The 25704-nt window shown below is 48.2% G+C and overlaps 1 protein-coding gene across 1 annotated transcript in view; it reads right to left on the bottom strand.

The window, feature by feature from the left end:
* RIMBP2 (RIMS binding protein 2) overlaps nucleotides 1–25704 on the bottom strand; it is a 231209-nt gene that overhangs the window by 10678 nt on the left and 194827 nt on the right. Inside the window, exons 12-16 of the mRNA XM_011961210.1 lie at nucleotides 25582–25701; nucleotides 19451–19609; nucleotides 13744–13852; nucleotides 5645–5826; nucleotides 4110–4278 (exon numbers count right to left, since the gene is read on the bottom strand). Of these exons, the coding sequence (XP_011816600.1) occupies nucleotides 4110–4278; nucleotides 5645–5826; nucleotides 13744–13852; nucleotides 19451–19609; nucleotides 25582–25701 (739 nt within the window). The remainder of the gene's footprint in view (nucleotides 1–4109; nucleotides 4279–5644; nucleotides 5827–13743; nucleotides 13853–19450; nucleotides 19610–25581; nucleotides 25702–25704) is intronic.

The raw sequence follows: 25704 nt of genomic DNA, 5'->3' as shown, positions 1-25704 counted from the left end.
TGCTCTGGGAAAGCCCCATAGACACCGTTTTAAAAGTGCCTGTTTGTGTAACTGTGGTGGCATGACGAAATCAAGTCATGCTCCCCTGAGTCGAGGCAAAACTAAGGCACCGTCCTCAGGAGAAGCATGAATATAAACAGGGATGCCTTCTCCACCCAGCCCTGTGGCTTCCCCCATGCTGCTTCCCCGGCATCCTTCCGCTGTGGTTTAGCAGTGGCCGTGGAGAAGAGCCCAGCTCTGCACAGTCGACTTAGAGGTGCATTCCCACGGCCTGGCTCTGTCTCTGCCACAGATGGGGGCCTGGGCGTCATCCCAGCACACTCAGAAGCATAAGTGGCTGCAGAGGAATTGCCCTAGGCTCTGCCCAGCGTGAGCGCTCCACACAGATAACAGGGGAAAACTCTCCGGACGTAAGGAGGCCTCAGTGGAGAGCCGCAGGACCTGGCCCGATCAGGAAACCCCTGTCAGACCGAAGGTGTGGGGCTGGGAAGGACTTGCCTCCTGGCGAAAGTTGGCATTTGTGTGTTTCTTCTCAACACAGCTACTTGCTGCTTACATTTGATTTGGGGAATTCCAAACATACAGATGAACACCATCAAAGGCAACTATCTTAACGGCAGCTAAAGTCAGCGATGTGGCTTTTCAGTGGTTTTCAGCAGGTATAGGGACCACTTGTGTAGACCTGCAAAATTCCAGCGATTACTCCCCTTGGGTTCTGGTTACAAGCCACTGCTGTAGTTTACAGGACGCACACAAGCCTCTGTGCACGTGTCCTCTGTCAGACCTGCACATGTGTGTCTCCTTGCATTATGACCTCACCCAGAGGTTAGTGTTTCTCAGCATTCTTCATGTTACAGGGAATGTTACAAGTCTGACTTTGGAAAGGTGGCATAACAACATACAGGTACTTCTCGCTGAGGTAGAACTTACCTACACTAAGGCTCTTTCTAGCGTGCAGTACTTTACTTTGTGATAAGCACACACGGTCCAGAAACCCCACAACAATCAAGATATACACCGGCCACGGTCCTCTGTAGTCACTTCAGCCCAGGTAACCACGGATCTGTTTCCTGTCCCAGACTTTGGCCCTCTCCAGAATGTCACTGAAAGGGACTCATACAGAATGTAGCTTTTGAGACAGGCTTCTTTCATTTGGATGATGCCTCTGAGATTCACCCTTGTCACTGGCTGTATCAGCAGTGGCTCTGTTCCATTGCTGAGTAGGCTCCATTGTGTGGGGCGCCTTCACTCCATTACTCAGTGACCAGCTAAAAGCACCTGAGTTGTTTCCAGATTTTGATGACTGTTGGTCATCAAAACATCAAACATATTCATGTATAGGTTTTGTGTGTGTGAACATAAGTTTCCCTTTCTTTTGGGTAAGTGTATAAGAGTGAAGTTATTGGATTGTATTGTAAGTGCACATATAACTTTATAAGAAACCAGCAAACTGTTTTGCTGAGCAGTGATGCCATTATCCACTTTCACCAGCAGTGCAGAGGCCCACCTGGCCCGCTTTGTGCCCACACCTGCGATGGCCAGTCATTTTAATCTTAGCCATTCTAAGTGTGTGTGCATTGGTTTCTCAGGGTGGTTTTAATTCGTATTTCACTGGTGATGTTAAGCATCTTTTCATGTGCTTATTTGCCACCCACATATCATCTTTGGTAAAAGGTCACTTAAATATTTTATACATATTTTTATTGGATTGTTTCCTTACTGATGAGTTTTGAAAAGTCTCTGTGTATTTTGAACGCAAGTCCTTTTCCCAATGGGTTTACTTGCAAGTATTTTCTGCCAGCTTATGGCTGTCTTTTTATTCTGCACTTTTCCAGCACAGAGTATTTAATTTTGGTGAAGCCTAACACTGACTTTTTCCTTTTATGGATCATGTTTTAATGTCCTGTCAAAGAAATCGTTGCCTGATTATTATAAAGTTTTCTCCTGCGTTTTCTTCTGGAAGTATTAGAGTCTTAATTTTTATACTTAAAAGTGTGATCCATTTTTACTGAAGTTTTTAATATGGTGAGAGTATGGGTTAAGATTCATTTTTGGCATATGGATGTGCAGTAATGCCAGCGCCAGTTATTGAACAGAGCATCCTTTCTCCGTTGAATTGCCTTTTTACCTTTGTCCAATATCACTGGACTCCATATGTATTAGTCTGTTTCTGGACTTCATTCTGCCCCATTAATCTACGTTTCTATCCTTTCTCCAATACCACGTTACCTCAATTAGCTTACCTCTACAGTAGTAAGCTTCCATTAGCTTACGTGAATCTTCCAACCTTCTTGTTCTTGTTGAAATAGTTTTGGCTATTCCAGTTCCTTTGCCCCTCCATATACATTTTAGAATTATCTTGTTGAATCTGTATAAATCCCGGCACAGATTCTGAATGGTCTTGCACTGCATCTGTAGGCTACCTTGCGGACAGCTGACATAACAATATTAAGTCCATGAATATGATCTCTCTGTCCATTTATTTAGGTATCTAATTTCTTTCCTCAGTGTCTTCTGGTTTTCGTCATACAAATACTGCACGTTTTGTTAGATTTAATGCTAAGTAGTTCATGTTTTGTTGTGTCATTGTAAGTGGCACTACTTTTAAAATTTTTAATTTCTAAATTTTCCTTTCTCACATATGGAAATACAACTGATTTTTGTATATTGACCTTGTATCCGTTGAGGTTGCTACACTCCATTTGTTAGTTCTAGGAACTTTTTTATCCTTTGAGATTCCTTGAGATTTTCTAAGTAGATTTCCATGTCGTCTGTGAATAGAAAAAGTTGTATTCCTTCCCTTCCAGTCTGTACGCCAGGTGTGACTTTCCTTCACCATGTCGCCCTGGTTATGACCCCCAGTATGATGTGGAAAAGGAGTGGTGAGGGCCAAAGTCCTTGTCTGCGCCCAGTCTGAGGAGGATCACATTCAGCCTTTCACCATTAAGGATGATCGTTTCTGGCGATGGCGGGGGTGGGGTGGGGCGGGGCGGGGCACGTAGATATATCAGGCTAGGTTCCCTTGGCCATCCACATTTAAAAAAATGGAATAAAAAACATTTAATCTAATTGATAATATAAATCAAGTTACCATTCCTTAAAAGAAATTCTTGTATACTTTCTGGGTCTGTGGTGTACAGGGCCTGTGTTCTCTTCGAAACAGGCTTAGTCCACTTCGGGAAAGAAGATCTTAACAAAAGTGGATAGGGGGATAAAGGGCTCAAAGATCTTCAATCTCATGGGTTTAATGTGGGCGATATATTCACACTAAACCTTGACTATTAGATGTGGATTCTATCTTGAGATGATGCGCTTATTAATGCCAAAAAAGGTTGAAATGTTTTGATTTTGTGATTATCCTTAAAACTATGTATAGTGTTTGAAGCACTGAATTTTGTCTTTGGAGTCTGATTTAGAAGTTAATCAAGTTTTGAAGTATTAAACCTTAAATATGAATGCTATAAAACTGATATCTCTCTACAGCATTTTAGAAAAAATAGAGGCTTTTTTCGAGACAATAGAGGCTTTTTAAATGAATACATTGTCATTGTACATGGAAAAAAATTAAAAACTCATAAATGTAATGTTGCTTAAAAATCACTGAAAATAGTTTTGCTGCATTCTCACGGGTGCTTGCAGACTGGCTTAAGATAAATGAAGGAGTTTCATGTCTACCCAAACTAAAGAGAAAAGAGCTTTTGTGCCTCTTGGATAAGCAAAGGTCACCTAAAGAATGAAAGGCACAGCACTCCCCTGACCACCCACTGAAATTTATTGTAGACAGGCTGATGTTCAAACCATATTACCAGAAGGCAGCTAATCATGTGTTTTCTAGATAGTCTTTGCAAGCAAGACTGTACTTCATCGCCCATTAGATCATCTGTGTCTTCACATTTATGTACGTGTGTCCCTAAAGCACGCAGACGACTGGCAGTCCTGGTTTGGAGAGTGGCTTTTGCCCAAGAAAAATCACTGGTCAACAATTACATGACTTTGGCATATTTAAATGATGCAACTTGGGGTCTCCTCGTCACCACTTGCCTCTCTGAGCAGCAGGCGTTTTGTGCGATAAAATGCACAGGAAAGGTCGAATAGGGGTTTACGCTTACCTATTTTCTCCACAGGTGTATTCAGAGGGAGAAAGCCCTGTCTAAGCAGCTGATCCATCATCTCCTCGTCATCTGCTTGTATTTCAGAGACCATGTTACAAGGAATAAGGCCAAGCCGGGCACAGGTTTCCCCACGGTAGAATCCATCAGCGTCTTTATCACCATAAACCTAGAGCCGTGGGGAAAAATAAATCAAGCATTGTAATTGATTGGTTCAGAAATACAATAGTCCCACTGATGGTGAGTGAGTATAGTCAAAAATATATTTTAAATATAGTTTTAAAATACCATAGATCACCTGCATAGGTCACCCACGTGTATGCCATAGATGTGTACATGTAACCCTCGCTCTGTGACTGACTCAAGAGCCAGTGTTTCATCTAGCGTTTGGACAACCTGACATTCTTCTCATCGGGCAGGGGGTTTGCTTGGATGAATGCATGTATTTAAATTCACGCACATTAAAAGGGTGCGTGATGAGACCCCACTCGACCAAGAAGGACCAGGTAGGCTGCACAAAGCGGTGTTGCTGTCTGCCTGAAATGGGTTCCTGCGTAACAAGATAGTGCCACACAGCAGGCATTCCGACTGTTCTCAGATGCCAACTCTCAGGACCCTTGCTGAAACTGCAAACAGGGTTCAAGGCCCTCTGTCTTTCCCCTCTCCTACTGAACAGCACGCTGTCTCTCATTTTCCCTACTTAAAACTCACAAGGCTCCTCTTCTCTCAGAAGGCTGGATCTCACGGCCTGTAATCCCAGCACTGTGGGAGGCCAAGGCGGGCAGATCCCTTGAGGTCAGGAGTTTGGGACCAGCCTGGCCATCATGGTGAATCCCTGTCTCTACTAAAAATACAAAAAATATTAGCTGGATGTGATGGCGTGCATCTGTGGTCCCAGCTACTCGGGAGGCTAAGGCAGGAGAATCACTTGAATCCGGGAAGCAGAGGTTGCAGTGAGCCGAGATGGTGCCACTGTACTCCAGCCTGGGTGACAGAGCAAGACTCTGTCTCAAAAAAAAAAAAAAAAAAAGACGGCTGGCTATCAAAGGGATAGGAAACAGCCTCCATCAGGCGTGTTAAAGCTAAGGCATGGAACTCCCACCTCTAGCTAGTGATGCTCCCTTCTTCCCTTTTTCCCTCCCTTTTCCTCTCTCTCCTTCCTTTCTTCCTTGCCTGTCTGCTGACTGACAAGTGTTGTTTTAAAATTTGGAGCCTGTATATTTTTCTCAACAACATAGGCCCTAATAGAATCCAGAGTTCACAGGACACATTTGGGTGTTTGTGTGCACAAACCGGGCAGACGCTGGAGAAGGCACTCTGCAGAGAGCAGGTCCCTGGCCGTCACAGCACCATGCCACCTCCTCCTGTGCCCGGCTCCCCGTGCCTCGCCCACGGCCTGCAGGAGAAGGCGGCTGACATGTCCCACCCATGACCTGCAGGAGTCATCGTATCTCTAAGTTGCCAGGAGTCTCCGCCCCCGTGACCCAGACCCGCCTCACGGGCTGTTGAAGCTGCCCCAGGCAGCAGTCCCGCACCTTGATGATCTGGCCTTCTTTAAAGGGGAGCTCCTCCTCTGCAGCATCTGGGTTTGGGGACATGGTGAGCGGGTCGTAGTCAAAGAGAGCCACAAAGATCCGGGCCGGGAGCTCTTCGGCACCAGGGTCAGTTTCCGACTCTTCATAGAAGTCTGGAGAAAGGCGGTCTCGCCCGTAATCGTCTGAGAGCAAGTGGGGGTGAAGAACAGAGCGGCAGTGAGCCTAACTGAGGCGTGCACACAGGAAATGCAGCTTTGGAAAGCAGTGAGGATGGCAGCAGTTCCTTGACTTTTGTCTTTTTTGTGTCTTAACATGTAGGCAGAAATAGATCAGGAGGTCTAGCTCAGATGAACTGGAGAAGCACATAACTACACCCACACTCTGTACCTAGCCACACTGCATGTGAAAGCACTGAGACGGGCCTGGGCCTCGGGGGCCTCCCCAGAGAGCACAGGCTGGGGCAGGAGCTGCCGCAGTGCCAGGGGCAGGATGGGCCATGCTGGGGAGCCTTCCCAGGACCCACACACTCTGCAAAATGGAAAGCTAAGCACAACCCACGTTTAAAATACATTTGTATGTTAATCAAAGTCCATCGAGGTGACCAACTGTTCACTTAGGTAAATACGTAACTGGCAACAAACGCATCTTTATTACAGTGAATTAATAATTTCCTGGTGAACTGGGTTTCAACTCCATATACCATCCAGCTTCTAAAAGTGGTTCTTTTGGACTAGAGGAAATGGATACATTCCTAGACACACCCAACCTCCCAGGATTGAATCAGGAAGAAATTGAAACCCTGAATAGACCAATATTGATGAAATGAATTCACTGCTGAATTCTACCAACATACAAAGAAGAGCTGGTACCAATTCTACTGAAACTATTCCAAAAAAATTGAGGAGGAAGGACTCCGCCCTAACTCATTCTGTGAAGCCAACATCACCCTGATACCCAAATCTGACAGACACAACAAAAAGAGAAAACCACAGACTAATATCCCTGATGAACACAGATGCAAAAATCCTCAACAAAATACTAGCAAACTGAATCCAGCAGCACATCAAAAAGGCAATTCACCATGACAGGTAGGCTTTATCCCTCAAATGCAAGATTGGTTCAACATATGCAAATCGATAAATATGATTCACCGCATAAAGAGGACTAAAACAAAAACCGTATGATTATCCCAACAGTGCAGAAAAAGCTTGCAATAAAATCCAACATCCCTTCATGAGTAAAAAAACCCTCAACAGTCTAGGCATTGAAAGATGTACCTCAAAATAGTAGGAGGCATCTATGACAAACCCACAACCAATATATTGAGCAGGCAAAGGCTGGCAGCATTCACCTTAAGAACTGGAGCAAGGCAAGGATGCCTGCTCTCACCATTTCTGTTCAACACTGGAGTGCTAGCCAGAGCAGTCAGGCAAGAGAAAGAAAGAAAAGGCATCCCAATAGGAAATAAGAAGCCAAATTATCTCTCTTCACTGATGATACGATTCTAAACCTAGGAAACCCTGAAGATTCTGCTGAAAGGCTCCTAAACCAATAGACAATTTCAATAAAATTTCAGGGTACAAAATCAATGTATAAAAATCAGTAGCATTTCTATACACCAATAAATTGTTCAAACTGAGAGCCAAATCAAGAATGCAATCACCTTGACAATAGCCATATACACACACACACAAAATACACAGATTACATCTAACTAAGACGCACAGAATATTTCTAACCAAGGAGGTGAAAGATCTCTACAAGGAGAACTACAGAACACTGCTGAGAGAAGTCATAGATGACATGAACGCTAAAATATTCCATGCTCATGGGTTAGAAGAATAAATATCATTAAAGTAGCCATATTGCCCAATGCAACCTACAGATTCAATGCTTTTTTTATTATTATTATTATACTTTAAGTTCTAGGGTACATGTGCACAATGTGCAGGTTTGTTACGTATGTATACGATTCAATGCTATTTCTATCAAACTTCCATCATCATTTTACATAGAATTAGGAAAAACTACTCTAAAATTCATATGGAACCAAAAAAGAGCCCAAATAGCCAAAGTAAACTTAAGGAAAAAGAACAAATGGAGCTATCAGATTACCTGACTTCAAACTATACTACAAGGCTACAGTCACTATAATAGTGTGGCACTGGTACAAAAACAGACATACAGACGAATGGAACAGACTAGAGAACCAGAACCAAAACCACGTGCCTACAAACATCTGATCTTTGACAAAGTTGAGAAAAATAAGCAATGAGGAAAGAACTCCCCATCAATAAATGCTGCTGGGATAACTGGCTCGTCACATGCAGAAGATTGAAACTGGACTCCTACCTTTTACCATATACAAACATTAACTCAAAACGGATCAAAGATTTAAACGTAAGACCTCAAACTATACAAATACTGCAAGGAAACCTAGGAAATGTCATTCTGGACATCAGCCTTGACAAAGAATGTATGGCAAAGACCACAAAAACAATTGCAACACAAACAAAGATTAACATGCATAATTACAGAACTTCTGCACAGCAAGAGAAACTATCAACAGAGTAAATGACACCCTACAGAATGGGAGAAAATATTTGCAAATTGTGCATATGATAAAGGTCTAGTGTCCAGAATCTGCAAGGAACTTAACAGATCAATAAGCAAAAAATGACTCCATCAAAAAGAGCAGAGGACATGAATAGACTTCTCAAAAGAAGACATGCACGCAGATAATGAACCTATGAAAAAATGCTCCACATCACTAATCATCAGAGAAATCCAAAACAAAATCACGATGAGATACCATCTCACACCATTCAGAATGATAATTAACAAGTCAAAAAATAGACGCTGGGGTGGCTGCAAAGAAAAGAAACACTTACAAACGTATATACCATTGGAGGGAATGGAAATTAGTTCAGCCACCATGGAAAGCAGTTTGGAGATTTCTTGGAGAACTTAAAACGGAACTACCATTTGACCCAGCAGTGCCACTACTGGGTATATACCCAAAGGAAAAGAAGTCGTTTCACCAAAAAGACACAGGCGCTTACTATGGTGATCGCAGCACTGTTCACAGTAGCAGGGACGTGGAATCAACCTAGATGCCCATCAGCAGTGAACTGGATAAAGATGTGGTGCGTCTACCACATAGAATACTACGCAGCCAGAGAAATGAACAAAATCATGTCCTCTGCGGCCGCTGGAGCAAATTAACACAAGAACAGAGCACCAGCTACCTCATGTTCTCACTTATAAGTGGGAGCTAAACATTGGGTCCACATAGACACGAAGATGGGAACAACAGAAACTGGGAACCACTAGACGGTGGAGGAGGGAGGGGGCAAGGGCCGAGAGACTCCTGACAGGGTGCTATGCTATCTGGATGATGGCATCATTTGTACCCCACAGCTCAGCATTCTTTACTATACCCATGTAACAGACCTGCACATGCACCCCAGTGAATCCAAAATAAAAGTTGAAAGTTGATTTTAAAAAGTCAAAACAATTATTTTGGAAATCCTAATACATATGCCTATATATACATATGTATCACTGAACATCATTAGATATATGTGCACATATGTATGGAGAGAGAAGGCGGGGGAGAGGGAACTGACAGATAATATTGGTCTGATCACGGGAGGTGGTCTCAGAACACCGTCACGGAAGCAAGTGAGAAAGACGCCAGCTGGCAGCAGAGAGCGCAGGATTGGGAGAGGCAGCCCAGCCTGAGCTTCTGTCCCAGCACGAGGAACACAGGTGGTGGGACAAGAGGACACAGGTATGTGGAAAAGACAGGACAGGTGGTAGAGAAAGAACCAAACGGATCAGCCTCTTCCACCAGAAAAAAATAAAACACATAGTCTAAAAATAAAAAGCATTTTAGCTGCAGGAAACGTTGAATTTTAAAATGTAATAAATTGTTTACATTATTGAGATTTAGTGTCTTTTTGGAATGCCTAATCTAAAATGTAATATCTGCCAGGGAACAAAACTTTTCCACAGCAGGCTTCATTAATTTCTCCATGCTATTTTGATTTTGTTGATAGTGAAAAAACCTGATGACTTTTTTCTGGTTTCAGGTGGTATCCGAGTTCAACAGAAAGTGAAGCGTTCCGTGGCCTCTACAGCGGGCAGAACTGTGCAGCCCTTTCTCGCACCCAGGGATGATGGCGGAGAACAGCTGTGGCGGCGGGAGAAGGATGTGCTTTCCATTCTGCCGGAGATCTGCTGGAGGAACTTAATGACCATGTCAGTGTGATCTAGTGAATGCAGTTCCAGGTACGGAAAAATGCCGGTGGAGGAGAACCTCTGGCTACAGCATTTTCCAAGCAAGTTCTCAGCACTTTCCAGCTGAGTTTATGTGGCAAGTTTGTGGCATCAAAACGTGCAGAGGGGTGAGGGGCTGTGGTCAGAGCCTAGAGAGAGTTGGGGATGGTCAACATCCCCCTTGAAAATCTTTCCAGTCCCTCCTGGAGCCTAGGGAAGAGTGCGTTTTCTCAGTAAGTGGCTTATGGTCAAGGACCACAATCTGCAAAAACACATCCTTTTGTCTTCAAGTCCGAACTCACATGCACCATGCAACTGGCCACACCACGGGAGGCATTTAGGCAGACACCCCAACACAGAGCTGCCTGAGGCCAGTCCCCCGACGAAGGCTCCTTCCAGAGAACTGCCCAGTGTCACGTTGTGTTGGGGGAAGACAGGTGTGGGGTAGAGGTGGGCGGAGCACTTGGAGTTGAACGTATGTGAATAAAGTCATGTGTATGCGGTGACTCCACCGTCCGCTCCTCCGCAGAGGATGCACTGGATGTGTTATGAGCACCGGACCTTGACAGGGAGAGAGCAGCGGCCTCCCTGGAATGTGTCCCTGGAAACTGGGCTTCACTGCAGGCTGGACTGGGCCGTTGGGGGGTCCCTTGTCCTTGGTGGTGGCAGGCGAGACTGAAAGCAGCACTTACCTGCAGCTGTCCATCTGACCCTGGCGGGAGTGGGCACTGCCTCCCGTCCTGCTGAGGAAGTGTGCTGGCCCAAGCGGTCTGCTAGGAGGAAGGGTGTGCGTATCATGTGGGAGATCAGGGCTCATGCCTGGCTGCCTGGGTGGCCCCCCAAATCCACCGGTGCCGTGAGAATAAGCACCGTTTTCCACAGGAGAGAGGTTTCCCTCACTACCTGGCCCAGACCGACTGCCCTCCCTGCTACTGTCCATTGTAATTTCTGTGGAGATAAAGGGAATTATCTATTAAACAGAGTTGACAGCTCTTGATTTTTTCTTTTTTTCTTGCAGGGAAACCTGAAGAAAGGAGCTTTCCTTTTTAAGGGGCAAAGCTTTGTCAATAGAGTTAATTTATTTTTCCTCCCTGAACATGAAGAAAATGTGCTGTACTTTCCTCACTTTGTCGGCTCAGTAGCCAAAATAACAAATAACAAAAAAAAAAAAGAGAGAGAATACAGAGGAGATATTCAGAGTTGATTCCTAAGAACAGAATCCTCTTCAACATAGTGCTTCGGTTTTAGAAGTGTGAACCTGCAGGCCTTCCGTCTGACAGGTCAAAAACTAGATAAATGCAAAGACCAAAAATTATAAAGGATAAAAACCAAACCTAATTAAGTATATATATGAAGACATCTATCAATGTTGAGACCTCTTTATGCTAATTTATTGGTTTTAGAATTTACTAGATAGGAAGCTACATAATTTTGTTTTTTAATCATGAAGGACATTTTTTAAATTTTGGAAATCCAGAGAACCTATTATATTATTTTTTGTTGTAGGTCCACTGCTTATTAAAAATAGGAAGTATATGGTTTACAGACTTAATTTCCTCTGAAAAAGAAAAGCAATGCTTTTGAAATGTAGCAGATTTCTAAAATATTGTTCTCTAATATTTTCACAAGAAAAATACAATTAAGTAAATGAGAACTCGAGGAACATCCTGTCTGTTCAGCTGTCACTGATGTCCATTTCCCAAGGCTCTTTGCCAGGGCTGCCTCCTCAGGTGGGTGATAAGCGCCCACCACTTCTGTTTCCTTTTGAAACCATCATAGGTGCCGAGATGGGTATTTGTGTATAAAGTGTCTGGTTTTCGTTATTTTTGTGTGGTTTCCTGGCTGGCTACGTGATAAGAAGTCAGCACAATTAAAGCAAACCTCTCATAGGTTTGTCAGTTAACTCTTTTCCGAGTTATGTTCAGAGGCTTTTTCCTTGTTAAGGTGTTGACATAGAATTGCTCTTTCGCCCAATTTAACAAGTGTCCTCCTGAAATTAAGACACATATGCAGCCTTTGGAACTCCACAGCTGCAGAAAAATCCAGCCAAATTGTCCCTGCGACTCTGACAGCGAGGGTCACCCTGGCAAGACTGCAGGCCCAGGATTGGTTTCCTTTGACTTCCTGGCTCAGGTGCTGATTTGTCACAGCACAATTTTCAGTTCTCAGTCCTAGGAGATTGGCATAGAAGACCCAACATGCCTCTTCCAAAGGACATCCTTTCTGAATGGCCACAGCATTAACTTGTCAGTGGCTACCCCATCACCAGGTCATTTCACTCATTAAAGTTACCATCAAGTGAAGACTCAAAAACTCACCCTAACCAGAGAGAGAGAAAGAGAGCCTTGAACAGGAGGATTGGCCTTTTCCCCACCTCGTTTCTCAAGACAGGACATCTCAGACAGGTCATTTAACACGAAAGCCAGGAGAACCTATTTATTAAGCTTCGTAGTTCCTCCGGAGGGACACAAAGTGAATGAAGATTTGAGAGACACGCAGTAGGTTCAGAATACCTGAAAGGAATCTGGGCTCCACTAACCCTGCTAGTTGATCTGTAGTACGACCATCAAGGTTCTCTGAACCTGACTGCATCTTTTATTATTCAGTTAACTGAAAATACTGTTTCCTACGGATCTTTAACACTGCATGGAATTTTTACTGGTTAAAGATAAAAACAATCTAAAAACTGCAAAGATGAAAAAGGAAATTTTTTTGTCTTACTGTTTGAATTGTACAAGGAAGAAAAAGTCTGGCAGGACACAATTTAAAAAATCTATTTGCTTCATGAAGCCTGTCTTCATTTTGAGTTGACGGAAAAGAAGACCAGTTGCCTTTTAAACTTCAGCTATTTCAGTGAGATTCCAGGTGGATTTTCAGGGGCCTAGACTATCCAGAAGTTATCCTCCTTGAGCCCTGTCATGCCAAACCAAGACGGTTTCTCCTCATCTATTTCTGTGGTACCAAGAGTTCTCCTTGCATTTGTGTGTCTGTGTGTATCTGTGTGTGTCTGTGTGTGTCTGTGTGTCTGTGTGTGTTTTCACAGAAGCCTGGTTCCTCTGTGCTGATGACCAGCTTCTATTATCTTATGCATAATACGTTTTGGAATTCACCTTGCCATGATTGATTCCAATAATAGACGTATCCCCTCCGCGGATTGATTAGGATGGCTAAAACGATAGCTTTCAGCATGGCTGGCTGAATTCCAAAATGTCAGGAAGAGAATGGAAACAGAATGCCCGAGGATGACTCGTGAGCAGGGGAGGTGCCCAGATGGATGTGGGGAGCACGCACTTCAGGGGCGCACACAGCTGCACGGTATCCCCAGGACTTAGCGCTGCTGCCAGTGTGTCTGCTGCAGACAGACAGCATTCCCTCTGGCGGGGCTCCTAGACCCCCGAGGCACGCTGACATCCAGCTTCTGCACCTACCACGGGCTCTGACCCTGAGTGTCCCAGGGAGCCCGCGCCAGGACGACGGAGGCAACACAAGTGGTCCCTTCAGTCCTTACCCTGTGAAACTCTCCAGGAACAAATCAGCGGGGAGAACATGGATGTAGAAGGCCAATTTGATATTTCAAGAATACTTACAAATAGCTTTCATTTATCTTGTGCTGTTCCTGCGTTCTTTTTTGCCATAAATACTTACAAATAGCTTTCATTTATCTTGTGCTGTTCCTGCCTTCTTTTTTGCCATAAATAACAGAGTGTTCTGTGCTTAGCTGAAAATGCTACTCCTAAAATTGTGTTCATGCTTAGATGGAGTAAGCAGCCACATGCTCCGCAGCTGAAAGACAGAACAGCAATGATGGAGCCACTAACCGATGGATGGGACTGTCACGGGCCGGGACCTCTGAGGACCAGCACTGCCGCGGGGAAACCTCCGGCCCATGTGATCCACCCGTCCTGCAGAGGCTGGGTTCCCTAAAATCTGAAGACAAAACAACAACAAAGTCATAAGTCTCGCCAGCATTGGGCACTGAAGAATTCAGTTAGCCAAATCAAGTGGGTTGAGAAGCAGAATCTCTAAAGGCAACTAAACTTAGCTTTTAACTGAAAGGTTAGCTGAATGTCCTGGGAGAGAACAAAGCCGTGCACCAGCACCCCACACTCTACTCAGAGCTGCTGCTGGGCGCATGGTGGGGTGAGGGCAAAAAAGTTCCTTGTAGGGGGTCTCTTTTGGTTGCTGCTGCTGGTGCCAAAGACAAATGTTTTGGACCAAAGAGACAATGGCTTGAATACATCTCGCCCCACCTTGGCTCCTTGGAACACTTGAGCCCCTCCTAGTCTCCACATGCCCCCTCCCAGCTGTCACAAAAGTGGGGAAGACACTGCAGTTCCACCTGTCCTGCTTGGATAGAAGTGTGTGAGGTTTCTCACACACAACTCAAAGATGGAAGTTTCTACATTTTATCAGCTTCAAAACTCAACATTCTACTCCTAATCTGAAGATGCTGGTAACATTCCAGGACTCAGATGGGTTGCCTTTCTGGCTAAGTTCACCTGTAAATTCACCTTTAGATCAGGGTTAGGATTGACTAAAGACAATCACTGCAACACCTTCTTCTTGCTAGTAAGTAAATGGAGTGAGGAAGTTCTCAGGAACACAGGCGTGAACGGCGGGCAGGGAGTCTGGGGATGAGGCATGCCTGCTGCAGAGCCTGCGGTGGGGCCGGGGAGGCTGCGGGCTGCGGTGGGCAGCTGAGTCGCCGAGGTGCGGATCTCGCACCTCTCCTGGGTGGGCCCATCGCAAGCACACGGCCTCAGACCCAAGGCCTGGTGCCATGTGGATGGCTCACCTGTGTTTTCAATGAAAAGGTCAGCATGACAGGAGCAAATGTTCTGAAAAGAGGACACAATATAGAGATGAATGAAGCCTTCAATGAATCCCTACGCTCAAAACCAACAACAAGCCCAGACGGCAGGGCTGGCTGGCAGGGAGAAGGCGTTCTGGAAACTGTGGGCACGGAAAACAAATGGGAAAAAAGCAAAAACTTTAGAAACAATATGCAAAAACAAAAAAGAAATAGATTTCTTCAATCATTTTTTTTTTTTTTTTTTTTGGTTATGGATGAAGGTCAAAAAGCAATGAAAAAAACTCCAAAATAACAAAAAAAACCCTCGACAATACTAGTCGTCGTAAATAAATCCCTAAGGATCCCTGTGCACACAAACATGTTGCCAGACTTTCAGATAATCACACTTCAGCTAACCCTTAATTAAAATTTAGATTCAGTTGTCCTTTAATTCAAGCAGCCATACTCATTACTGATTCTGGGGGGTGGAAATCATTACTCTAAGCAAGGTAGAGAAATCTTCAGCATGGTCAAAAGGTTGGGAAGCAAATGGGACTTGAGAAAGCAAAAATGCAGGGAAAATGAAGACAGCCGGCAAGAGAGTCCCCAGGGATGGACACTAGCACCAACAGAAAACCAATGACAGAATGGAACAGATTGGTTTGGCAAGTGGCTGTGAAAAGAAAGTTCAGGTCACACACCAGGGGGCCTTGTGCGACTCTGGGAGGTGGCTTTGCGTGAGGGGCAGCTGCCCTACTGTCGGGCATGGTTATGCTTTTCTTCCAGACACCCCGAAAATCTTGGTGCTCGGTGGGCTCGCCCCAGCCGTGCTTCCTGGGGAGCGGCCTCTCCGGGCTGGGCTGGGGGTCGTCGTTCCTGAGGACGCCACCAGGGCCCACCTGCTCCCCAAAGTCCTCCTCGACGCTGCTCTGCCGGGTCAGCGTCCGCCGCCGGGCCAACAGCGGCCTCAGGCCCCTCCTGCAGGGACAGTGGCCGGGGCCTGGGCTGCACGTGGCCACGGTGTTTCCAAAGCCAAACCGTGACTCCTCCTCTTCACTCCCACAGTCCAGGCCGCTGTCCGGGCTCCGGGTGGCCGAGCGACTGAACCGACAGCCCCTGTCTTCCAGAAGGAAGTCCTCCACGTGGGGGACGGGCCCCGAGCCCCTGTGCTTCACCGAGAACCAGGAGCCCCGAGGGGCCTCATCACCCCTGCAGGGCCGGCCGGGCCTGGGCTCTCTGGCCAGCCCCGTCCTGGCCCTGGGGGACGGCCCTGCACCCTGTTTGTGCAGCAGCACACAGCACTCTCCGTCCTCTTCCGCTACTTCAGGGATACTGAAAAGTCTCTTCCTGTGGGGCTGGTGGGGAAACTCGGGCTCCCAGAAAGTGCCTTCAGAGGTCCTATGCTCAGTGCAGTCCTTACGGGGGTGGCGTGCCAAGAACAGGCGCGGGAAAGACAGTGTGTGGTCAGCATGAAGTGGGGGCCGGGGGAGGAAAGAAAATACAGACAGAATTAGTCCTGGAGGCAGTGAGGGTGGGAAGCATGCGTCTACTCGGGCTGGGGGCATGCCATGGAGGGCTCTGGAATGAAAACAGAACGGGTTACGGGGCTGGTGCGGGGTGCAGGCCGAGGCAGAGCACAGGCAGAGCCAGCGGGCCGGGCAGGAGCCAGCACCATGCATCCAGCCAAGGAGAGGGCAGGTCAGATTCCGGCAGCACATCAGGCCCCACAGTGCCCGCGGGACCGCTGCTGTGGAGGGTGGGTGTGGCCACGGTGCCAGGGGAGACTGCCCGGGGGCTACGTCCTCAGAAACCGTGAGGGCAGCTGCCACTGGAGGCTGACCGTGACTGGAGACAGTTCACCAGACGGGGAGCCTGACCTGCCCCTGTCCATCCACTGGGCCCGCTTCCCTTCCAGTGCTCGGCACCCTCTGCAGGACCTTCTAGTTAGGCCGATGTGTCACCCTTCTCCCTGCTAAGATACAAGCTGCGTGAAACCACGCCATCCCCGGCCCCACCAACAGTGCCTACACACTGTCGTGCAGAGTCTGTATCAGCAGAGGACTGGAGTCTGCCTGTCTCCTCTGCATCCTGCATTCTGGGGTCCCTGAGAGCCGTACCTGAGCCATCATGGTCTCTAGTGGGTGGCACGGGGCTGGCCGCACCGGGAGCTGCTTAACCAGTGTCCATGGCTCTTATACTGCCCGTCTGCATGTCACCACTCTCTGCCAGGAACAGCCCTCAACTCACCCTCTACCCGAAGAGCATGAAGGACTCCTGACTGGTCTCTCCTTCAAGGGGGCTTGGCTGACCACCCAGGTAAAGCATGCCCCTGGGTCCCAGCCATCAGCCCTGGGGATGCTCAGTAGAGATGAGCCACATGGGCACAGAACAGGGTGACTTGTCTGTCCCCCCTCTGGCTGTGGGCCCCTTGATCTCGGGGACCATGTGGGATTTGCCTAACACGGGGTCTGCCATGGGCCTGGGACTTGGCCACAAGCCAGGTGAGGAGGCATCGGGGCACACACTGCCGCTGACAGCTCTCTCCCTTCACTTTCTGTAGATTCGGGGGCACATGAGCTAATATTGGAGCGAATAAGGACATCAAAAACAAACCATCTTTAGAGTAAAGGCATGGCAACCCCGGGCACTTTCCAAGGCAGGCGGGATGAGTGAACCAGGCCAGTGGGGGCCGAACACCTGCCGTGCCCATCAGGGACCCAGCTCTGCCACAGCTCCCATGTGCATGCTGAGTGGCCAGATCTCTGTACCACATCTTGTAATTTCTAAAGAGACCTGCCTACACAATTTCTTTTCTTTTTTTTTTGAGACAGAGTCTCACTCTATTGCCCAGCCTGGAGTGCAATGGTGCAATCTCAGCTCACTGCAACCTCTGCCTCCCGGGTTCAAATGATTCTCCTGCCTCAGCCTCTTGAGTAGCTGGGATTACAGGTCTGCACCACCACACCCAGCTAATTTTTGTATTTTTAGTAGAGATGGGGTTTCACCATGTTGACCAGGATGTTCTCGATCTCTTGACCTCATGATCTGCCCACCTCAGCCTCCCAAAGTGCTGGGATTACAGGCGTGAGCCACTGAGCCCAGCCTCCTACATGATTTCTAAAAACTGACAACACTCCTCTGTGAATGGGAGAGGGAGGCTGCTGCCATCCTGGCCAAGCCCCAGCCCTGGTGATCCCCGTTGCTAAGAGGTGGAGGGGGTGGGGCTGTGCCTATGGGGGTGGGGCTCAGCCCAGGAACTTTATGATGAACTTGCTTGACCCTGGGCCACCTTCTGAGGAGAGAAGGTGACATTATTTCTCTGCTAAACAATTCCCATGAAGCCCCATCCCAGGCTCTTCCTCCATCAAAAGGAGAGGCATCAGGGGCATGGGAAGACCAGCTGCCTGCCTCACCCGGCCCGACTCATGGGCACTTTTTCAGAGCTCCTGGCTCTGGGGTACACAGAGGGGGCCTGGGGTCAGACTGGACCACTCTGCAAAGGCCAGTGTGAACCTGCTCCGTGGTGTCACCTGGGAGCGGGGACGGAGGAGCTGCCGGGGATAGCACGTGCTGCACCATGCAGGGTTTGCATAGGGATCTGGCATGTTCTTTGGTGACCGGACATCCCCAAGGCCCTGCCAGGGGCCTTTGCCAGGAGAACATAAGTCAGTCTTGTCTATGCAAGTAGGCACCGAGTCGGCAGGCCAGATTTGGATGAGCCTTCTGTCCACCATTCAAAATGCACGCCCTGTGTTCCTGGAGAAAGCAGTGCTGGGAGGCTTCGTCCCCAGGAATTTTCCTCTCCAAGGCCTTTTTCATTTGGAAAACCCACAAAGCTCCTACCAATGGCTCCCTCTTTGTCTGTCTCCCCATTAGGCTGGGACCTGCAGAGGGCACCCCTCAGCCTAGCACAGGGCCTGGTGCATAGAGCTGGTCATCCCGCACTGCCCTGCAGAGCACATGAACGCAGGAGTCAGACACTGGCCAGTGACTGCAGCAGCAGTGGCCAACGTCTCCCCAAGGCCAGGACCAAGGGGAAGCCACGTGGATGGGAAACCCACCCTCCTTGGCTCTAGAGTGCCTCAAGCTCAATATCCCTGCAGGTAATCTCCCGTCGACCCCTTGCTGATGGCCTCTGCCAGAGCAGAAGGGAGAGGGTCTAGCGGGAGGTGGTCTGAGTAGGTGTGTGGAGCCTCCAGCCTATCTGCGAGGCCGGTGTCATCAGATGCGGGACAGCCCTCCCTCCACACCCATCTCCTCCAACCTCACTGTGCTTGACTCCTGCCCACCGCCAGGCAGGGCCACCATAGTGCCCTCCTTTAAGGAGCTCCCTGCTGACCACACCGTCCCGACCTCTGCTTTAGATTTAGAGGCTGATTCACGCTCTCTCGGCTGCCGATTCTCTCGAGGTGAGACTTAAGGCTGCGGGGGCGGGTCTTCTTTGTTCTATTCCCCCCACTGCTGTTCCTGGCACAGAGCTGGGTGCCCCCTGGAGGGTGTCAAATGGATTCCTCTAAACTCCCTTGCCCACACCTTTTGGCCAAGAGCAAGACAGGGGTGTAGGTAATTCCCGAATGCAGATTCAATAGTGAGAAAGAAGCGAATCCAAATCCGAGGGCTACTGGTTGTAGGGCAAGGCCCCTCTGGAGCCTGCCTCACCAGCCCCAGCAAAGGGATGTGGATGGAGCTACTCTGGGGACGGAGTGCAGGGTCCCCCTCCCCCGGCCGCTCACCTTGAGGGCGTTGTGGGATGTGCCGCTGGGACGCCTCCTTCCCCCATCTTCCAGCTGCATCTCAGAATACAGCTCCTCCTCGTCCTCCTCCATGATGTCTGAGAGGTCAGACCCCCGGCTGCTCTCCGTGTGGTACTCGTCTCCATGGCAACAGTGCGGCTGGGGGCCAAGCAAAGGGGCTACTGAGTGGATGGCCCCTTCCACATCCTACAGGAGGCCAGATTGAGCTTGCCAACCCTTTCCCTGCTTTGCTGACTCTCGGGGTTCACAGGCCTAGAGATGGGCACAGGGAGTGTTACTCGTTCTGGAAAGTGAGGCTGGAGAGAGGATATACCCACTCTCTCTGCTGAAGTGGCAGAGACAGGATCAGCGCAGGTCTCTCAGCTCCAACAGGTACAGAAACAGCTGAGCTCTGGATAAGACAGAAAACCCACTGGGGCTTACAAGATACGTGGGCAGAATGTCCATTTCTGGGTACCCTCAGCTTCTCCAACTTACTGGCTGGACAAAGGCTCCAAACTCTGGTGACAGTGAGGATCAGTGCACACCAGGTGTACACCGGATCCAGCATTGTGTCAGAGGGGCAGGGGGATAGTGGTAAGGTGGGGTGTATATGCACCATAAAAAGGCACTTTGGTTTTTAAAACATGCCACGTTGTCTAACACACACACGCAGACATTGGCAGACAGCCTGGCCTGGCAGGAGGTGGAGCCGCCGCACAGACCATGTGCTTACTCCAGGCCCAGCTCGGCCTCAGCGTGAGATGAAGATTGTGCAGATAGTAGGGGCACTGGGTGGAGGCTGCGGACAGCGTAAAGGCTTTAACAAAAAAAGTGTCTTTAAATGAAGAGGCTACCTGGTAACACGCCAGCTTGGAGACGGCGACAGCCCGGGTGGACTCTCACAGTGATGGTGCCAGCAGCAGCCGCCAGGTTTGCACTCACAGAGAAAGCACCCCGTCTTGTGGTAACAGTATTCAAAGCAAACCTTCGACAACTCGAACTACACGCTGTCATGCGCTCAGATTTATGAATGCAATACAACCATAAAGATACTGTGTTTTCGCTACATGGTGTCGATCGGGAACAGGTTATTTTGCAGGGGTGTGGCAAGACAAAAGTATTCAATAGCATTTTATGATGTATTTATCTTTAAAAAATCTGGCTTCAATGGCTAACCTAGATGAAGATGTGTATGCGTTGGCATCACGGTCAGTTCCTAGCCTGCTGAGGGAGGCTGCATGGCGCTGCAGATGGAAGGTTTCTGGCCCCGAGCCCGCGAGAGGGAGGATGGGAAGGGCCTCGGCTGGGCAGTCTGTAACCCCAGCCTCTCAGCTGCACCAGGCCTAACGCTTCCAACCAGGCTCCAAGTGGAAGGCATGAAAGCGAACTGGGTTTAAATGGATGAAAAAGGTGAGGCTGTTTCTAATGAGGCCCTCCCAAGGCCCCTGGCGAGGGACTTCCTGCACCACAGAACAGTCTCACTTTGTTCAACCCCAGCAGCGAGCTAGGGGTCAACTCCTGAGACGGAAGGAGGCATCTGGCATTCACCAGATGCTTGAGGTCAGCCGTCTCTCCATTCTTGGAACAGTGTTCTAAGCAAAGGTCGCCAGCATTTCAGTGAGATGTCTAGTGACTGGCCGAAGGCACTCAGCAAGTAAACGACATGTCTGAGACCAGGGTCCAGGTCTGCCCTTGCCTCTGCTGACAGAGAACTTAGAAACTCCACCTGGCGGTGCCTTCTCCTAGGGGGACAAGCGGCTTTACCTCCAGTCCTCAGTGGAGAATGCCAGCAGGCAGACGGTCCTCCCTGGGGACAGGGGAGGTGCTGAGCCCCGCATCCGGCAGGCCTGTGGCTATAAATTTCACTTATAGAGAAGCTGAGATAAAGCCTCCACAAGACAGGATTTTGATCATCACTATAGCAAACTTCAGTCTTGTCACTTGGCAGACCACCTTTTCTCTCGCCAAACTAAAAATCACAATTTCCTCTTAAAAGCCTCTTTCCTTAGATGTAATAAGGGTACAGACTTTCAGTTACACGCAGAGCAGGTTCTGGGGGCCTAGTGTTCAGCATGGGCAATGACAGATGTATTAATTCACCTGACTGGGACAGACTTTTTTTTTTTTTTGAGACCAAGTCTCACCCTGTTGCCCAGACCGGAGTGCGGTGTCACGATCTCGGGATCTCAGCTCACTGCAACCTCCACCTCCCAGGTTCAAGCAATTCTCGTGCCTCAGCCTCCTGAGTAGCTGGGATTACAGGCACCTGCCACCACGTATATTTCTTATATTTTTAGTGGAGACGGGGTTTCACCATGTTGGCCAGGCTGGTCTCAAACTCCTGACCTCAAGTGATCCACCCGCCTTGGCCTCCCAAAGTGCTGGGAACAGAGGCTTGAGCCACCACATTCAGCCGTGCGTGACAGTCTTTACACAGAGGGTACCCACATCCAGTCATCAAGATGTACACCTAGAACACAGACAGTCTTTGTCAATGAAACACTTTTAAAAATAGGTAAAGGTATTATTTATTGGTAGAGCGAGCATTTCTCACTGTGGACTGAATGGAAATGCATTTGTAATATTGGGAGAATGGAGGTGATTTTTTCAGAGCAAATGTCTCAGCTACCCTCAGCCTCACTTCTTTCATTCATTCATTCGACAAACATTCATTGGGCACCTACTATGTGTGAAATGCTAGAGATACTATAGTCAACTAAAAGTGGAGGCTTCCGCCTGCTAGAACATCAGTGTCTTGGAGCAGATGGGATAATGCCAGGGGGTAAGGGTACGTGTGACAGGGCGGGCAGCGTGGGGAAGTGGGTGGTCAGGGAATGCTTCCCGGGTTGAAAAGGCAGCGGTCTGTGCACCAGCTCAACTTCAGTCACTCCCTGCCACCATCATGATGTGTCATCTAGCCAGATGTCATCTGTATGATTAATGAATAAATTCTTTGAATTGAATCAATATTTAATGTTACTTTTACAGAAAATATCTCAACTGTAAATGGAAAACAAGTATCACTTGTCATCTAAATGAATACAGCATAAAACAATGCTGCTAAATATTAATGCTTTTTAAATTTTAATAGAAACAGACCTGTTTGCTCTGTTAAAAAAGGAAACAAGCACGACAACGTTAATAGCATGCTTAGCCAGACAGATTTCCTCTGCAGTCTCATCAGAAGGACTGGAAGGCCCTTGAAAGTGCACACCTGTGTTTCTGCTGCTGTATTTCTACTCTTCTCTAGAAAAGTCATCTCTTGCAGCAGGTGTGGCCATCCAGAGCTGGGCATCAGCAGTGGTGGCCACTAGCCACGTGTGGCTGTTTACATGTAAACTAATTAGAATGTAAACTAATCTGTAACTAATTTTATAGAAGTAAAAATTCAGGGCCTCAGCTACACTCAGCCCCAGGTGACCACACATCAAGGGCTCTGTGGCCACCTGGGGCTGTGGCTGCCATAAGACAGTGCTGAATGCCGATCTCAAAAACCAGTGGGGATGTGGGTCCCACACCCAGAGAACAAGTGCTCCAGCCTTTCGTCTGGGTTCAGAACCTGAGCAGATTGCAGGGAAGGTAATGATTCACTCCTGGGTAGGTAGAAAACAGGGCACATTGGGAAAGGCATGGAAACAGGTCTTCTGCAGGCCAGTTAGAAGACCATCTGCGTAATCATGGACAAAAATTCTCAATTCTGTGGGCCTCAGTTTCCCTATATACACGAAATAAGAGCTCACATTTACTGAGAACTTACTACATGCCAGTTGCATTTTGCGTGTCATGCAACACACGGAAAGCCTCATAAACTATGAGGCAGGTGCTATCGTGGCAGGTGTTGCTGGTTCCACATTTGCTATGGACTAAGTTGTATTTCCCCACCCCTCCCTATTCAGAAGTTGAAACCTTAACCACCAATGTGATTTTATTTGGAGATAGGCTCTTTAAAAAGGTGATTAAGAATATATGACATCATGATGGTAGGCCCTAATCCAACAGGACTGTTTTCCTTACAAAAAGAGGACAAGATACCAGGGATGTACAGAGAAAAGGCTGCGTGAGGACTCAGGGAGAAGGCGCCATCTACAGGCCTCAGGGAGGCCTCAGGGGAAACCAGCCCTGCTGGTGCCTCGGTCCTGGACTTCCAGCCCCCAGCACTGTGAGAAGCAGACTTGTGTTGTTTGAGCCACCTGATCTGTGGTATTCTGTGATGGCAGCCCCAGCAGACCAGTACAACAGTCAGCAGAAATCCTATCTCCAGAACTCACCCAGGGCCCAGCACCAAGAGAATGAATCATCTGTGACCCAAGCGACCAAAACAGATACCTTTCTCTACTGAGATGGCCCCTAAGGTTAGGGAAATAAAAGATACCTGGGGCCAAGGGGTCAAGGCCTGGCTGGCATGGCTGCTCTCTAAATTCCTGTGCTGCAAGAAAACCCACACTCTTGCTAAACTCCCCAACAACAGGAGCTATGGGACTCCTCCTAACTCTCATTTACAACCCAGACCACGCAACTCCAACTGGGCAGAGGACTGGCCTTACACACACTCTTTTCTGACAAGCAACTGTATACATGAAGCCAGTTTCAGCTTAAAGAGGCTTAGGCCCATTTTAGCTTAGGCGTTGAGTCCTGGGGTTCACCTTTTGGTGGGAAGAGCCAATTCCACCTTATCCTAACATGAAAACCGTGCCCCAGTGCGGTGCGCACGGAGGATGCTACAGATAACGTCTACTCACTGCATGTGTGTGTGACTCCTCTCGGACGGATGGACAGCTTTTCCCCAACCTGAATGCATATGGTTCTGTGTAATGTGAACCCTGTGAGGCATAAAAAACACCCTGCCCTTCCCTCTTCACAGACAGCACCCTCAGCACGCACCAGAGCCTCTCTCTTCCTGGTCTGCAAACTGATGTCACCAATAAAGCTCTCCTTTCTACCACTGAGCCACGCTGGTGGGCTTTTGGATGACACATCACTGATAAGCCATTCATTGGAATCCAGTTCCTGCCTGGGTAGTGGCCATGTGACCTCAGTCTGCTCAGCGAGATATCATGGAAAGTCTGACTAGAAGGAAGTCTGGCTTCCATTCATCCCTTTTTTCCTTCTTGGGGTTCTCTCATAGGAGGGTGCGATTATTGGAGCTATGGCAGCCACTTTGTAACCATGAGAGAAAGGCCAAGAGAATGGAAGAGACAGAACCCAGACCCCTGACACACTGAGAGCCAAATCCACCTCGCAGCCTCTACTGCAGACTTCCTGTGATATGGGGTAATTAAACGTCTTTGTTGTCTTAGCCGTGATTAGTTGGACATTCCGTTTCTGAATGATTTGGATCTTCCAGATGAAGACCATCATGGCTGGAGGAGTCAGGGAACTTGCCCACTTGTGGTCTGTAACCAGCCGGGACATAAACCCAGGTCTGAGACATGCCAGTCCCCCTCTCTGGGTATGAGGCTGTTTTGCTGTGGGAGTGGGTACAGAGGATATTGTGTGATCTGATATCTGCAGCGTCTTTGAGCTCCCAAGATTGAGCATTCCCCAGGCCCTCGGTTATTTCCATTGCTCCTGTTGTCCAAGTTTGGTTCTTTACAGCATCTGAGGGCATTTCCATTAGAATATGCATGATCGGAAATTAGACAGAAACCCCAAACTGGCTGAATGTCTTCCTCGTGAGCACAGCTCTGACGTTTTGCTGTTCTGAAGGACGAACACTGGCCGTGTTATTTTTGTTTCCCATGATGCCTCCCTAGCACACAGATGTCCAACAAACATCTGCCCGATTAACGGAGGTGAATGAGCGAATGGCAGGTTCTGCCTGAACTGAGCCTAACCCTACCAGGACCCGCAAAATCACCCCCATGACCAAATACCAGGATGGTGCAGTGGGGGCAGGTGGAAGCCCTGCACTTCGACTTTTCAATTATCCCCAATGAGGGTATGTGACAGGCATCATTAAACCTAAGCTTAAGACATCTAGCATGACTTGGGACCCCAGCTGGGCATCTCCATCTCTCTCAGGGACCCAAGGGTAGCGGGGAAAAGTGCCCACGTCTCTTGATCTCCACGGGGCCTGCTCCGAGCCCATGCCAACCAAGAGGACGGTGTGGTGTCTGGCCCGCACTCACCTGCTTGCCGAGTTCAGAGCCTTTCAGGAAGTCGTCCACTGAGGCGCCCCTCCTCTTGAAGTCTGGGGAGTCATAGGCGTCCTCCTCATCCGAGGCGGCATACTGCCCTGCGCTGCTTCTCTC

Source organism: Colobus angolensis, unplaced genomic scaffold, assembly GCF_000951035.1.
Source record: "Colobus angolensis palliatus isolate OR3802 unplaced genomic scaffold, Cang.pa_1.0 Scaffold115, whole genome shotgun sequence".
NCBI classification, from domain to species: domain Eukaryota; kingdom Metazoa; phylum Chordata; class Mammalia; order Primates; family Cercopithecidae; genus Colobus; species Colobus angolensis.
This window is presented reverse-complemented; position numbering and strand designations above follow the sequence as displayed.